Raw genomic sequence first — 16,349 nt, 5'->3', positions numbered from 1 at the left:
GAATAAATGAAGAGATAAACTGCATTCATAGCTAAGAAGACTCAGTATTTTTTAGGTATCAGTTTTTCCCAAAGTAATCTATACACTCTATTTCTAGTCAGTGATTCAGCAAAGTTTTTCTAAGGAATTTGATATACTAATTCTAAAATTAGGATTGGAAGAATGAAGATATAAGTAGACTTTTTCTTTCAGAACAAAAAGAACAGGGAAGGGGGTTCACCCTCTGAGATGCCAAGGCATGCCAAAAAGCTATGGCAATTAAGTCGTATTAACACAGAAACAGACAAAAGGGTAGCAGAAGAGAACAGAACTCAGAGACACACCCCTGCGTGTGTAGAATTCTCGGCAGAGGTTATGACTGCTATGACTAATCAGCAAAGAAAGCAGAGACTCAGGAATGTGTTGTGACAACTGGCTCTGCATATGAAAAAGTAAGATGAGATCTTAGAATGCACAAATGCAAATTGCATATGGATTAAACACATACATATGAAAAAAACAAGAAACCCCCCAAACTTTAATAGCAACAGCTGGAGATCTCAATACCTAATTCACGATAATAGAACACCAGTCATAAGTAAGGAAAAGGATTTAAACAGCATAATAAACCAACTACATCTAACAGACACATACAGAGCACTCCACCCAACAAATGAATACACATTCTTCTCAAGTATACATGGGACATTTTTCAGGACAGACCATGTGTTAGGCTACAAATTAAGCCCCAGTAGACTTTTTAAAAGATAATATCATACAAAGTATCTTATTTGACTACAAGAGGACAAAATTAGAAATTAGTAACAAAAAGAACACTGGAAAATTCACCAAACTGTAGAAATTAATACACAGTTGAACAACCAATAGATCAAAGAAGAAATACAAGAGAAACTGGAAAATAGTTTGAGACAAATGAAAACAAAAGATGTTACATACCAAAACTGATGGGACACAGCAAAAGCGATGCTAAGGGGGAAATTTATAGCCATAAACATTTACATTAAAAAACTTAGGAAAGATCTCAAATCAACAACCTAACTTACAACCTAAGAAACTAGAAAAAGAACAAACTAAACCCACAGCTAGCAGAAGGAAGGAAATAAAGGTTAGAGCAGAAATAAGTGAAAGAGAGAAACAATAGCGAAAATCAATAAAACCAAAAGTTGGCTCTTTGAAAACTGACAGTACTTCAGCTAGGAAGACTAAGAAAAAAAGATTCAAATACTAAAATCAAAAATGAACGTGGGCATATTACTACCAATTCTACAGAAATAAAGATTATGAGAGAGTACTTAAAATAACTGTACATCAACAAATTTGAAAACCTAGATGAAATGGACAAATTCATAGAAAAACAAAACCTACCAAGACTATATCATGAAAAATATAAAACCTGAATAGACCTGTAACTAGTAAGGAGACTGAATTAGTAATAAAACTCTCAACAAAGAAAAACTCTGGATTCGGTGGCTTCACTGCTGAAATCCGTCATTTAAAAATGACTAAAAGCACTCCACCATTACCCACACCGTACAGCTGCCAGAACTTACACAGGACTGGGAAACAGGCTCTGGGAGGGCACAACAGAACCTTGTGCACCAGGACCCAGGGGAAAGCAGTGACCCTTCAAGAGACTGTCCCAGACTTGCCTGTGGGTGTCTGGGAGTCTCAGGTGGGGTGTGGGTCTGTGGCGGCCTGCTGCACGGTTGGGGGCACTGAGTGTAGCAGTTCATGCATGGGATCTTTTGAAGGAGGTCACCATTATCTTCATTACCTCCACCATAATTTCAGTTCAGTTCAGCCGCTCAGTCGTGTCTGACTCTTTGCGACCCCATGAATCACAGCACGCCAGGCCTCCCTGTCCATCACCAACTCCTGGAGTTCACCCAAACTCATGTCCATCAAGTCGGTGATGCCATCCAGCCATCTCATCCTCTGTCCTCCCCTTCTCCTCCTGCCCCCGATCCCTCCCAGCATCAGAGTCTTTTCCAATGAGTCAACTCTTTGCATGAGGTGGCCAAAGTACTGGAGTTTCAGCTGTAGCATCAGTCCTTCCAATGAACACCCAGGACTGACCTCCTTCAGAATGGACTGGTTGGATCCCCTTGCAGTCCAAGGGACTCTCAAGAGTCTTCTCCAACACCACAGTTCAAAAGCATCAATTCTTCGGTGCTCAGCTTTCCTCACAGTCCAACTTTCACATCCAGACATGACCATTGGAAAATGGCAACCCACTCCAGTACTCTTGCCTGGGAAATCCCATGGACGGAGGAGCCTGGTAGGCTGCAGTCCACGGGGTCACCAGGAGTCAGACATGACTGAGCAACTTCACTTCCACTTTTTACTTTCATGCATTGGAAAAGGCAATGGCAACCCACTCCAGTGTTCTTGCCTGGAGAATCCCAGGGACAGGGGAGCCTGGTGGGCTGCTGTCTCTGGGGTCGCACAGAGTCAGACAAGACTGAAGTGACTTAGCAGCAGCAGCAGCAAAAGCACTCCTTAAACTTTTCCAAAAATTGAAGGGGAGGAAACACTTCCTAACTCATTCTATGAGGCCAGCATTACCCTATTATCAAAGCTGGACAAAGATACTACAAGAAAACTACAGGCCAGCATCCCTTATGTACACTGATGCAAAAATACTCAACAAAATACAGAATTCAGCAGCATATGAAAAGGATTATACATAGGACCACGTGGGATTTATTCCTAGAGTGCAAGGATGGTTCAACATGTGAAAGCTGATCAATGAAATATGCCACATCACCAGGATGAAAGGCAAAAACCATACAATCAATTCATGCAGAAAAAACATTTGACAAAATTCAACACTCTTTCATGAGAGAAACAGTAAACCAAGAATAGAATGAAACTACTTCAGTAAATAAATGCCATATATGAAAAATCCACAATGAGCATCATACTCCAGGGTGTTTTCTCTAAGATAAGGGATAAGGCAAGAGTGCCCACATTCATCACTTCGATTCAACATAGGATTGGAAGTTTCAGCCAGAGCAGTTAGGCAAGAAGTAATAAAAGGCATCTAAATTGGAAAAGAAGAAGTAAAATAATGTTTGCAGATGATATGACCTTGTATGTAGAAAACCTAAAGATTCCACCAAAAAAATCTGAGAGAACTAATAAATGAATTTAGCAAAGCAAGTAGGATTAGGATACAAAGTCAGTACACAAAGATAAGTTGCATTTCAGAAATTCCCTGGTGGTCCAGTGGTTAGCACTCTGCACTTTCACTGCTGAGGGTCTGGGTTCAATCCCTGGTCAGGGAACTAAGATCCTGCAAGCCATGTTGTGTGGCCAAAAATAAATCAGTTACATTTCTATATACTAACGATAAATACCTGAAAAGGAAATTATAAAAATGATTCCATTTATGATACCATCAAACAGAACAACATATTTAGGAATTAACTAAGGAGGTGATAAACTAGTACAATGAAAACTATAAAACCCTGTTGAAAGAAATTAATGATAAATGGAAACACACTCCTTATTCATGAATTAGAAGACTTAATATTGTTCAAATGTCAATACTACCCAAAGCAATCTTCAGACTCAATACAATTCCTATCAAAATTCCAGTAATTTTTTTTGCAGCTACAGAAAAATCAATCCTAAAACTCATACAGGACTTCTCTGGTGGCCCAGTGGTAAAGAACTGCCTGCCAGCGTAGGAGACATGAGTTCTATCCCTGGTCTGGGAACATCTCACATCCCACCGAGCAACTAAGCCTGTGCATCACAGCTGCTGAGCCTGCACTCTAGAGCCCAGGAGCTACAACAAAAGTCACTGGATAAGAAGTCCTCGCATTGCAATGAAGAGTAGCCACTGCTCACTGTAATCAGAGAAAAGCCCGTGCAGCAACGAAGACTCAGCATGGCCAAAAATAAATAAATAATAAAATTATATCTATAAAAAAAGATATTGATGCTACCATCTTTTGGTAGCATCTTTTGGGTTCTTGCCAAGGGCTTCGTGTTTCTAATCTTGCATTAATACACAGCCCGGTGGGGTTGATACTGGTCCACCCAAGTCACATGTGAGGAAGTGGAGGCCTGGAGAAGTGAGGTGACTCACCCAAGGTCTCTCTCATAGCTCCCTTTCTCGAGGGCACCTAGGAGACAGGATGGCGGGCCCCCTCCCTCGGGCTGCTGGCCCTGTTTCCACCCCTGTTCACCTCTAGCCTCCCAGCACTGGGCCTCCTTTTCAGTTCCTGGCTCGGGCTGCATCCATCTACAAGTTAGGGTGATGGTGGCGGTCGCTGCAGCAGGCACAGCTGGTATCATTCACCACTGGGCCCTCAGGCCAAGCACTCTTCATACACAGGGTCCCATCTTACCCCCGCCGTAGGCTAAGAGTGGGGCTCATGATCCCCACTGAACATGGGGAGAAGTAGGCGCAGATGTGCTGAAGGTCACACAGCTGTTAAGCCGTGGAGCACTTCGCTTCCATGTGTTTGTTTCTTCAAGACAGGATTTTAATAGGTCTGACCTCACTGGGGTGAGTTTGGGTGAACTCCAGGAGTTGGTGATGGACAGGGAGGCCTGGCATGCTGCGATTCACGGGGTCGCAGAGTCGGACATGACTGAGCGACTGAATAGACCTCAATGGGTAGAAGCGAGTAAACAGGACGGTGAATGTTGAGAGCTGGCTCGTGGTAAGCCGCCCAGCACCCAAGGCTGCTTCTCTGGAACTAGTCTCATCAACCCCCCCAGGCCACAGGAGTTTCCACAGGCTATATTTAAGTGTTCCTTTCATCTGCACCTCCTTCAACAGCAAGAAAGACATGCGCACAACTTGATCTTGCTTATCCAAGGGCTCCCCGTTAACCAACCAGGCACGTCCTGCCTCCATCTCCCTCTTTCAAGTTGATGACCTCTCCAGTCACCCGTGGCCCAGACCAGGGAAACTGGAGCTCTCCACTTGACTCCAACCCAGGGCCCCTCTGGCTGGTTCATTCAGAACATTCAGAAACATTTGTTTATCCATTCCTTCCTCCTCCACCCCAGGTCTCCCTGTTTCCAAAGCCTATTCAACACAGCAATCAAGGGTGAGCTTTCTAATAAGAAAATCTGACCATCTCACTGTTACTTCAGATCTTCAGCTGCTCCCCACCCTGCCTGGAGGGTAATGCTCAATACTTTGATCTGATATTTGAGGCCCCTCTCAGTCAGCTTCCTACTCTTGTGATCCGCCCATCCCCCGCTTCCCATCCTTTTCTTTCAGTCGTGGTTCCTGGAATCTGCCCTTCCCTGCTTCCCTGCCTTTGTCCCTGTTGTTCCCTCCAGCTGCAATGCCTGGAGGATCTCCGCCAGGTTTCTGCATGATATGCAGGTACCGCGGTCTCCTTCAGGCACCTCCTTGGTAATGCTCTTCCAGAGATCTAAGAACAGTGACATTAAAATTTGTGGCCATAAGAAAAAAAAGAACAAAAAACAAACTTGTGGCCATGGACTTCGCTGGTGGTCGAGTGGTTAAAAGTCCGCCTTCCAATGCAGGAGATGCAGGTTCAATCCCTGGCCCGCGCACAGCAACTACTGAGCCCGGGTGCTCTACAGCCTGCGTGATACAACTAGAGAGACGCTTGAGTGCTGCAACTAAAAAGATCCTGCGTGCCGCAACTAAGACCCGATGCAGCCAATAAATATTAAACACAAAAAACCTGTGGCCGTAAGTTAGGCAAGGGCCTTGCGTGGACACACAAAATTTAATCAGAAAGCATGGTCGTCAAGGAAGAATTGTGGTCCTAAGAGATACAAGTGTCGTTACTGGCAACAGACAAAAGATGGAAGCAATCTGTGTAGCCACTGACAGACAAACGGGTAAGCAAACGTGGGTCTTTCCCCACAAGAGAATATTATTCAGCCTTAAAAAGGAAGGAAATTCTGATAGAAGCTGTAACGTCAATGAATCTTGAGGACATTATGCTAAGCCAGTCACAAAAGGACAAACACCGTATGATTCCATTTATATGAGGTGCCTAGAGTAGTCAACGGCACCCCACTCCAGTACTCTTGCCTGGGAAATCCCATGGACGGAGGAGCCTGGTGGGCTGCAGTCCATGGGGTCACGAAGAATCGGACACGGCTGAGCGACTTCACTTTCACTTTTCACTTTCATGCACTGGAGAAGGAAATGGCAACCCACTCCAGTGTTCTTGCCTGTAGAATCCCAGGGATGAAGGAGCCTGGTGGGCTGCCGTCTATGGGGTCACACAGAGTTGGACATGACTGACGTGACTTAGCAGAGTAGTCAAATTCACAGAGACAGAAAGAATGGTGGTGGCCCAGGGGTGGGGGAGGGGGAATGGGGAGTTGGTGTTTGATAGGTACAGAGTGTTGCCTGGGGAAGATGAAAATGTTCTGGAGATGAATGGTGGTATAACACAAAACCTATTTGAGAAAGGCAGCCACCTGCGTGTTACTGATTCACCTGAGCAGTCAGAATACTTATCCTGAATCTAAGGGACAGAGCAATATGACCAATTCTGTCCTTAAGTTATAGCCACAGATGCAGGGCTGGGAAAAGGGCTCCATGCAGAGTTCGGGTTCAATAGCAAGGGCTGGGACTGCTTATTGAGAAATGTCATCATGTTGAAAGAGCACGTGCTCATAATACTACAGGAAGGTAATACTGTTTGGCATGATATAATAACCCTTAGCAGGGAAGCCTTTTCTCAATCCAGAAAGAATTAAGAATAGTGCCAGAAAGTTTAACCTACTCCACCAACACTTTGTCACTAAGGTACCTTTGCACCTCCGCCTTAGGCTTTTTTTTTTTTTTTTACTGTATTTGGCTGCACCGGGTCTTGGTTGCAGTATGTGGGATATTTAGTTGTGGCATGCAGGATCTTTTAGTTGTGGCATGTGGGATCTAGGTCCCTGACCAGGGATCGAACCGGGGGTCCCTGCATTGGGACCGTGGAGTCTTAGCCACTGGACCACCAGGGAAGTCCCCTCAACCCCAGTCTTATTCTCCTCATCTGTGCCGTCTAATAGACAGCTCCCGGTCGTATGAAGCAAGTGAGCAGCTGAAATGTGGTTTGTCTGGATTGAGATGGACAATAAAGTATGCACTGGACTTTATTTATTTTGGACTTTATTTAGTATGAAAGTAATGTAACGCCTCAATAATTTTCTGTGTTGAACACATGTTGAAACACTACTACTTGGACATCCTGAATAAGATAAATGTATTAAAATTAACTTCACCTATTTCTTTTTTCTTTCTAAATGCAGTTCCTAGAACATTTAAAGTTCATGGTTCACATTATATTTTGACTAAAAGTGCTACTCTAGGTGCTCCAACCCTAGGCTACCAGGCAGGGTCGGTGGAGGACGGTGTGGAATGAAAGTCTGTGAGCGCCCTCCTGCTGCCTAGCATCTGGGATGCCAGCAACCAGACACAGGCCCCAGGGAGAAACTAGAGGATTCTTTTCTGAAGAAGATTCTGAAGGGGTACAGGGAAAAGACACTGACGTTTCAAGATCTTCTAAGGAAAGGACCAGGACGCCCTTAAACTCAGATAGGCAACAGATACTTTGGTTCAGGGTCAGCAGTCCCTGCCACACTGTCACCAACAGAAATCAAAGAGAATTTCACGTCGCATTACAGCGGTTACAGTTATCTCGAAATAATGCTGTCATCATTACTTTAAAATTTAGCAGACAGACTGCAAGACTGTTTATTTCATGCCTTAACAAAGAAGTACATATATTATCACATCACAGGCTTATTTACTATTTTAGTAACTATATATTAAGTACCTGGCTTCCTTTGTTATCCTGACATGATTTTTACTGTGTGTTATTTGAAACCAGTATTCTGAGGTGTCTGCAAGCCTACCTCTCAGAAGGCCCTGCCCACAGACCTGCTGGTTACCTCTCACTGCCTCATTGTTTTTTGTCCCAATTAAAAAAAAACTTTTTTTGTTTTGTTTTAGTTGTGCTGGGTTGTCACTGCAGCTCGTGGGCTTCTCTAATTGCAGGGTGTGGGCTTAGTTGCCCTGTGGCATGTGGGATCTTAGTTCCTAGACCAGGGATCAGACTTGAGTCCCCTGCATTGGAAGGTGGATTCTTAACCACTGGACCACCAGGGAAGTCCCTGTCCTAATTTTAATTTTTATTAAATTAATATATATTCATAATTTTAAAAAAAACAGAAGCACAGCAATAAAAGAAAAATAGATAAATTGGATTTTATCAGAATTAAAAACTTTTGCACATCAAAGGACACTATGAAGAAAATGAAAAGACAACCTACAAAATGGAAGAAAATATTTATAAATCATATACCTGACAAGGGCCTATTATCCAGAATATGTAAAGATCTCCTAAATTCAACCACAAAAAGACAAACAGCCCCATTAAAGAGATTATTTGAATTAGATATTTCTCCAAAGATATACAAATGACCAATAAGAACACGAAAAGATGCTTAGTATCAGTCATTCAGTTCAGTTCAGTCGCTCAGTTGTGTTCGACTGTTTGCAACCCCATGAATTGCAGCACACCAGGCCTCCCTGTCCATCACCAACTCCCGGATTTCACTCAAACCCACGTCCATCAAGTCGGTGATGCCATCCAGCCATCTCATCCTCTGTCGTCCCCTTTTCCTCCTGCCCCCAATCCCTCCCAGCATCAGAGTCTTTTCCATTGAGTCAAGTCTTCGAATGAGGTGGCCAAAGTACTGGAGTTTCAGCTTTAGCATCATTCCCTCCAAAGAACACCCAGGGCTGATCTCCTTGCAGTCCAAGGGACTCTCAGGAGTCTTCTCCAACACCACAGTTCAAAAGGATCAATTCTATCAGTCATTAGGGAAATGCAAATCAAAATGACAAGATACTACTTTATACCTATTAGGATGGTTATAATTTTTTTTTTAAAAGATGGAATAACAAGTGTTAGCAAAAATATAGTGAAACTGGAACCCTTATGCATTGCTGGTGGGTATGTAAAGTGGTGCAACTGCTGTGGAAAACAGTTTGGCGATTCCTCAAAAAGCTACGGAGAAGGAGATGGCACCCCACTCCAGTACTCTTGCCTGGAATATCCCATGGACAGAGGAGCCTGGTAGGCTGAAGTCCATGGGGTCGCTAGGAGTTGGACACGACTGAGAGACTTCACTTTCACTTTTCACTTTCATGCATTGGAGAAGGCAATGGCAACCCACTCCAGTGTTCTTGCCTGGAGAATCCCAGGGACGAGGGAGCCTGGTGGGCTGCCATCTATGGGGTCGCACAGAGTCAGACTCGACTGAAGCGACTTAGCAGCAGCAGTAGCAGCAAAAAGCCAGACACAGAATTACCATGTGACCCAGCAATTCCACTTCTGGGTTTAAACTCAAAAGAACTGAAAATTGGAATGAAACAGATTCTTATATCCAGTGTTCACTGCAGCATTATTCATAGTAGCTAAAAGGTGAAAAAACCCAAATGTCTACCAACAGGTGAATGGACCAAACAAGTGTGGTATCAATATTCAAATACAGTAGAATATACTATTCAGCTATAAAAAGGAAGGAAGTTCCGATATGCTACAACGTGGATGAACCTTGAAAACATGCCAGACACAAAAGGACAAGCACTATCATTCTACTTACATGAACGATCTAGAATAGGGAAGTTCATAGAGACAGAAGGCAGATTAGAGGTTACCAGGGGCTGTGCAGAGGGGAATGGGGAACTATTGCTTAATAGGTACAGAATCTCAATTTGAGGTGATATAAAAGTTTTGGAAATAGATGTTGGTGATATACAATATTGTGAATATAAGTAATGCCATTGCATTACACTTAAAAGTGGTTAAAATGGCAGGTATTACATATATTTCATAGTAACAAAATGAAAAAAATTTAAAGAATTACCACATGATCCAGCACTTCCACGCCCAGCTATATACTCAAAAGACTTGAACGAAGGTAGTCAAACAAAATCTTGTACATGAATGTTCACAGCGGCATTATTCATAATAGTTTTATCTGCTGTTATGAGTTTTATCCTGCTATTAGAGAGTTTTTATCCTGATGGTTAAATAATTATTTTTTCATCTTTGATGCTATTACTGTATATTACCAACACACCAGTATATTACCATGACTTTTGCTGTTTTTATATAATTTGCTTTTGCTAACTCTAAAATTAAGTTTTATTTTATTTTTTGGCCATGCCACATGGCCTGAGGGATTCTTAGTTCCCCAATCAGGGACTGAACCTGGGACACAGCAGAGAAAGTGCTGAGTCCTAATCACTGGACTGCCAGGAAATTCTGAAGTTCTATTTTAAATCAAATCATAAAATTAAAAAACAAGAGGAACTACTAGGCTAACAATAAAGTCAGCAATCTTATACTCCATCCCTTCCTGCTCCTGGGTTAGTTGCTCACTTTTTTTTTTTGTTTGTTTGTTTTTTAGTTGCTCACTTTTAATATAAATAAACCAAAGATTACTTGACATTCCAAGAAAGATTCCAACTGAAAAAGATACATAGAAAGAAGCATCTAAAGGAAACAGAGAGAACACAGAGACACGTGAAAACTTAAATAAATATATATGTAGGTCTTAGAAAGATAGAAGATACTCTATCCACTTAACAAGGAAAAACTGTTATTAAAAAGGAACAGAGTAACAAAGTGCTGTTATATGGATGGCTCTAATAAACATTTGATGGACACAGTGAAGTCAGGAAAACCTCCAAATCTCAATAGATTTCTCCAGTAAAAGATACACAAGTAGCATATGCAAAAATGCTATACACTTTATTAGCCACCATGGAAACACAAATCCAAGTTACAAGGCACTGCTTTCCCCCTGTGATGGCTATAATCATAAGGGCAGTAATTACAGGAGCTCAAGTGAGGAGGTGGGGAAATTAGAACCCTGGTGTGCTGCTAGTGGGAATGTTATAAATGGAGCAGTCATTATGGAAGTTCAGCAGGTTCCTCCAAAAGTTAAACACGAAATAACCATATGACCCAGCAATTACACTTCTGGTTATATACACAAACTTGTACACAAATGTGCACAGCAGCATTATTCACACTAGCCTAAAAGTGGAAACAATTCAAATGTCCATCAACAGACAAATGTTTAAATAAAATGTAGTATATCCATAAAATGGAGTATTATTCCATGGTAAGGAATGAAAACCTGATACATGCTACACCATGAATGAACCTGCAAAACGTGGCAAAAAAAGGCAAAAGTGAGACACAAAAGACCTGTCATGATCATACTGTATGACTCAATTTGCATAAATGTCCAGAATAGGCAAATCCGCAGAGACAGAATTAGTGGTTGCTAAGAGACAGTAGGGCGGAGGTGATGAAGGGTGACTGCTTATAGTCATGGGGTTTCCTTTTGGAGTGATGAAGATGTTCTGAATTCAGACAGCAGTGATGGTTGCACATCATTATGAGTGTACTAACTGTACTAATGGTAACACTGTAAAAGGGTCAATTTTATGGCATGTGAATTATATCTCAAAGTTGTTATAGCATGGAAAAAAAAAGAAAAAGCCTTCCAGAAAGACAGACAATAAAAAGAGACAAAAAAGATCTGAGACAGGATCAACTCAGCAAACCCAACATCTGAGTGACAGCAGTTTCAGAGAGACAAAACAAAACAAGTGAGGGAATTATTTTTTAAAAATTAATGTAAGACTATTTCTCAGAAACAAAAGGTCTGAGTCTCCACATACAAGTGGCCTATTAACCACTGGTGCAAAGACCCATTCCAGGACACAGCATCTAGAACCTTCACAAGAGGTGAAGTGAAGACTTAACAGCTTCCAAGGACTGAGAACTGGATCGGCCTCAAACTTTCAGGCACAAGTGAAAGTGAAAGTCTTAGTTACTCAGTCGTGTCCAGCTGTTTTGTGATCCCATGGACTGTAGCCCTCCAGGCTCCTCTGTCCATGGAATTCTCCAGGAAAGAAAACTGGAGGGGGTTGCCATTTCCTTCTCCAGGGGATCTTCCCGACCCTGGGGCTGAACCCACATCTTCTGCATTGCAGTTAGATTCTTTACCATCTGAACCACCGGGGAAATCCACACTTTATTTTTTTTTTTTTAAGCACAAGTAATGGAAGCTAAGTATAATACAGCCTCTTTAAGGTTCTAAGGGAAAATTATTTTCAATTTTATTTAATATTATATATATATATCTCTACATTTATATAAAAATAATGGGTATTTATTATTTTCAACTTTACACTCAGCCAAACTATATGAGGTCCGAAAAAAGACATGGTGGTTTCCAAAAATTTATCTCCAACTGAAGGTGTGTTCCAGTAAAGTGAAGGACTAAACCCAGGAAAGCAGAAGACCACATGATCCAAAAAGCAGGAAAGTAGCTACGGGCAGTCTCAGGTGATGAAAAGGGAAGTCTCCGGACAGCAGCTAGGTAGCAGGCCTAGATAGCAACTTGGCCAGACCACAGCCGGGGACAGAGGGCGCTGGGAGAAAACAGGAGATCATGAGATGATCTGATACGTCTGCACACCTGGGAAACAATGTCGATGGTGGGCTGGCAGATCTTGTGGGGCATGTGAAAAAAATTACAAATAAGAGCTTAGAAAACAAAGTATACAGAAGAGGAGGCAACCATTCTTTTTAGGAAAAACAAAACGTATCAGACAATGAAATCATACTACAAGGCTCTGCAGTGAACATCACTTACATGCTCACAGTAAACAGAAATACTGGTTGTTTTTTTAACCCCAAACTGATGTAATATATGGAGGGTGGGGCACAGGAAGTGGAGGTGACAGAGCTAAATATGAACTATTATAGCAGATTTCAATACATGATGATGACTAACTTAAGAGGAAATGAAAGGTATTCCCATTTAAAAAAAAAATGAAAGAAATATTGAAGGTAGATACCAGAAGACAGAGCAGTTGAGAGCTGAAGGTGGGGAAGGCTGAGGAAGAAGGCCAGAGGGCTGGATGGTTTCTATTAGAAGCAGTTCAGGATCCATGCCGCTGCTCTGATTTTGTAAATACTAGTATTGTAAGAAGTCATTAGGTATATACCTCACAACAGTTCCCTGCTGTGACATCAAAGCTGGGAACTGGCCTAGAGACAGTAGAAACAGGGACTCTGCAGCATCAAGGGGTGTCTTCCTCAGGCCCTGCCCACCAGGGGTTAGTGGGATGCTTCGTCCCTTCTGGACAATCTAAGGACCTGTCCCTCCTGCCTGGTCTGTGGAGGGGAGCAAACTGGAGGCCAGAGCTTCCCTCCCCTGTATCAACCACCTGTGACTCCAGGCTCCCTACATATTCCTAGATCTTTCTTGAACTAATTTCTCAGGGGAATTTTTGGGAACAGGTATGGTATAAACAGAAACCTAAGTGGGGAAGTAGATGATTTCTGTCTCACCCATTCACAGTTCCTCACACCCTGCTGAGCCCACAGTTAGATCCTTGATGCTTGGCACACAGTAGGTGCTCAATAAGGAACTGCTGAAGGTATAATTATAGTGCCAAGTTTCTGTGCTTGGTACTTCATCAGACCTTGAACAAGTACTACTACATCAGACGGTAGGACTATCTCCACATTACAGGTAAGGAAACAGGCTCAGAGAAACCCGCCCAGGTCACTTCCCTAGTAAGGAAAGAGCTGGGATTTAACCCCGGGGACGGCTGACCCCACAGCCTATGCAGCTAGCAGCTGCTGACGTAAATTCTTTCTGGAAAAAGGCTGGTTATGTAGGTGGATAGAAGGAAGAAAAGCAAGAATGAAAATAAGAGGTGGGCTCACAACTGAGCCTAAGAAGAGAACTTAAAGAGACTCCCCGTGCCGAACCCTGGAGACTTAGGGCTGGCACCCCCACAGTCTGCCCCAGCCAGCCGGCCTCGCAGTACCCACCTTCTTCAGAGAGGTTGTTCTCTTTGGTCTCCTTGTCCATCTGGCAGCACCAGCCCTCCAGCCGTTCCGTTTCTGCCTGCAGCAGCTTCAGGAACCAGTAGCCGTCCCGGCGGCAGGCCCCGGGCTGCGCGGGCTCTGCCGGGGAGCTGGAGGAGGTCTCCAGCCAGGGGTCGGGCGGGGGCAGCGAGGACGCCTCCAAGGCAGGGTCGCTGTTGTCTCCATAGGAGAGGTTGCGCTTGATCTGGGCAATCTTGGGGGCCTGCCGGGGGCCGGCATCGATGCTGATGGAGTTGGGGTGCGGGGTGCAGTCTGGGAGACTCTTCTCAGAGGACTTACAGCTTGAGTCATTGGCATCCTGGGTATCCGAGTCGGTGTCCCGTCGGGAGGACATGCTGTGAGAGGGGGCACTGCTTCTGTGGGGGGCAGGGAGGGAACGGCGTGGAGGAGGGGTGGGGACAGGAAAGGGTGAGTCACCAAGAGGGTCAGAGACCAGAGGCCACCCCGACCCGGACACACGGGAGACAGAGAAACGGATGCATCGTCTGCTCACCATGCGCCTGAAGCGGGTCCCACAGCCCCGTCTCATTCTCAGCTCAGCCCCCGCCCTGCCCGCACACGCACACATGGACAAGGTCATAAGGTTGCCTGTTTACTGCAGCGGGGCCAGGAAGCCCACCAACATTGGGGGTGCTGGGCCGTGACTCCGCCCAGCCTCAGTCCCTGTGGCTGATTCCTCTCACGGAGCAAGCGCTCACCCTTGCTCATCAGCACACCCGGCCGCCCCGCCCGCCCAGCCTCCCACGCCTGGACCACCGCCCGCACCCCCAACCCAGCTTGGTTCTTAGAAATCCAGCAAGGAGAAGTGGGTTAGGGAGAGCAGGAGGAGGAGGCGCGGGAGAGGTGAGAGCAGAGGGAGGGAGAGGAGAGGGGAGAGGCAGCCACCACCTCGGTGCCACTTACCGCCAGTCGTCCTCTACCTGAACCCCGATGGACTGGAATTTGGTAGCGGGACTGGGCTCTTCGTTTGGCACTGGCTGAATGCAGTCAACCTTATTGAAGGACAACGACAGCCACGGCACGGGGACAAAGACAAAAATAAAAAAACAAACACCACACTTGCTGCTGAAATTCACATTAGTGGGACGACGCAAACGGACGAGCGGACAGACGCACACGAGGCATGCGGACACTGCACGTGGGCCCGAGGCCGGACCAGGTGAAGCCGGGCACTGCTCATTCGCGCGGAGGCGGGCGGGCAGGCGGGCGGGAGGTGGGATGGGGTGGAGAGGACCGCCTTTCCCTACTCTGAGGAGGGTGCCATCACATCGATCGCTTTGGGTCCGTTGTCCTCCGAGAGGTGGGAACCGTTCCTTCTAGTCCTCTCCTTTACACGCATGAGAGAGAAGAAAAAAAAAAAAAGGACAACGAAAGAGAAAGAAAACACACACACACAAAGCCACAGCCGTTATCTGGTGTAGTTGAAGCCGGGCTGTCTCGAGGCAGAGGTCACTCCCCAAACCCTGCAGCTGAAGGGCAGGCTGGGGGCGCCACACAAGGGGCAAACCTTGGGCAGCAGTTCTGGATTTGAAAGCTGTCACCAAGGCCACAGCCAGCCCAGTCCCTGGGCCCTACGGGACGCCATCCCTGGGCCTTGGTCACACTCAGCTAAGGTTACCTTCAGCACCAAGTGGGCTGGGGGGGCAGTAGGACCAGGGCCACGTGCAAGGCCAGCACTCTCTCTATACTAGGGATGCTCTGGGCCTACCTTTCATTCCTGGGACAGAGGTATGTGGCCACAGAGTAGCCAGGCCAGCCCCCTCATCACCCCTCATGAATGAGGGAGAACCCACGTTTGAGCAATTTGAGGAACTAAGGGATGGGACGAGGGTTGTTGGGACTGTCACTGGAAATTGGAAACTCTGGTCTCTTGGCTTCACAGAGGCTAGAGAGGCTTCCTGGGACGGGGCTGAGTGCCTGGCACCTCCCCACCATGGAGGGTGTAACTGCATGTCTCCTTCAGCTATAGCCAGCTCAGGGGACGTGGCATCACTGGCTCCCAGGAACTGCTTGGAGAGCTTGGATGGGGGTGGGGTGATCCGACAGGGAGAAGCCTAGATGGGCCCGAGAGCCAGAGTTCGCAGCCCTGTGTGAGCCTCTGAGTGAAAGAATCAGGGTGAGTCTAACTCTCCCTCGGGTCTTCTGTAAAGATGAGAGCGTCTGGTTTGGCCAAAGAGAGGGTGGGGCTGCCCAACCAAGACTAGGCTGTTTTCTGTACCCCTCAGAATCCCTCCAGAGTGACGTGCAAGCCAGGGGCTGAACTTCTTACGAAGGAGACCAGAAAACAAGTCTCCCGGCCAACTTTCTTGTGTCCGTGGCGAAACTGTAGCCCAGAGCTGCCTAAACTCTGCCTCCCCAAGAAGCAAGTGCAAGCAACTGGCCAGTGAGCCATCTCTGGTCCATTCAGCC

General features: G+C 45.3%; 1 protein-coding gene across 9 annotated transcripts in view; it reads right to left on the bottom strand.

The window, feature by feature from the left end:
- The window catches only part of DLGAP4 (DLG associated protein 4), a 201,905-nt gene that overhangs the window by 16,489 nt on the left and 169,067 nt on the right, over positions 1–16,349 (bottom strand). For 7 of the 9 annotated variants that reach the window (XM_061437478.1, XM_061437480.1, XM_061437481.1 and 4 more), the window contains 2 exons: positions 14,844–14,932; positions 13,884–14,296 (listed from right to left, as the gene is read on the bottom strand). In XM_061437478.1, coding sequence (XP_061293462.1) covers positions 13,884–14,296; positions 14,844–14,932 — 502 coding nt within the window. Of the gene's footprint in view, positions 1–13,883; positions 14,297–14,843; positions 14,933–15,187; positions 15,268–16,349 lie in introns of all 9 variants that reach the window. The other 2 variants (XM_061437479.1, XM_061437486.1) reach the window with 2 other exon arrangements.

Source organism: Bos javanicus, chromosome 13 (assembly GCF_032452875.1).
Source record: "Bos javanicus breed banteng chromosome 13, ARS-OSU_banteng_1.0, whole genome shotgun sequence".
Lineage (NCBI taxonomy): Eukaryota > Metazoa > Chordata > Mammalia > Artiodactyla > Bovidae > Bos > Bos javanicus.
The sequence above is the reverse complement of the archived record's forward strand: the minus strand, read 5'-3'. Positions and strand labels throughout refer to the sequence as shown.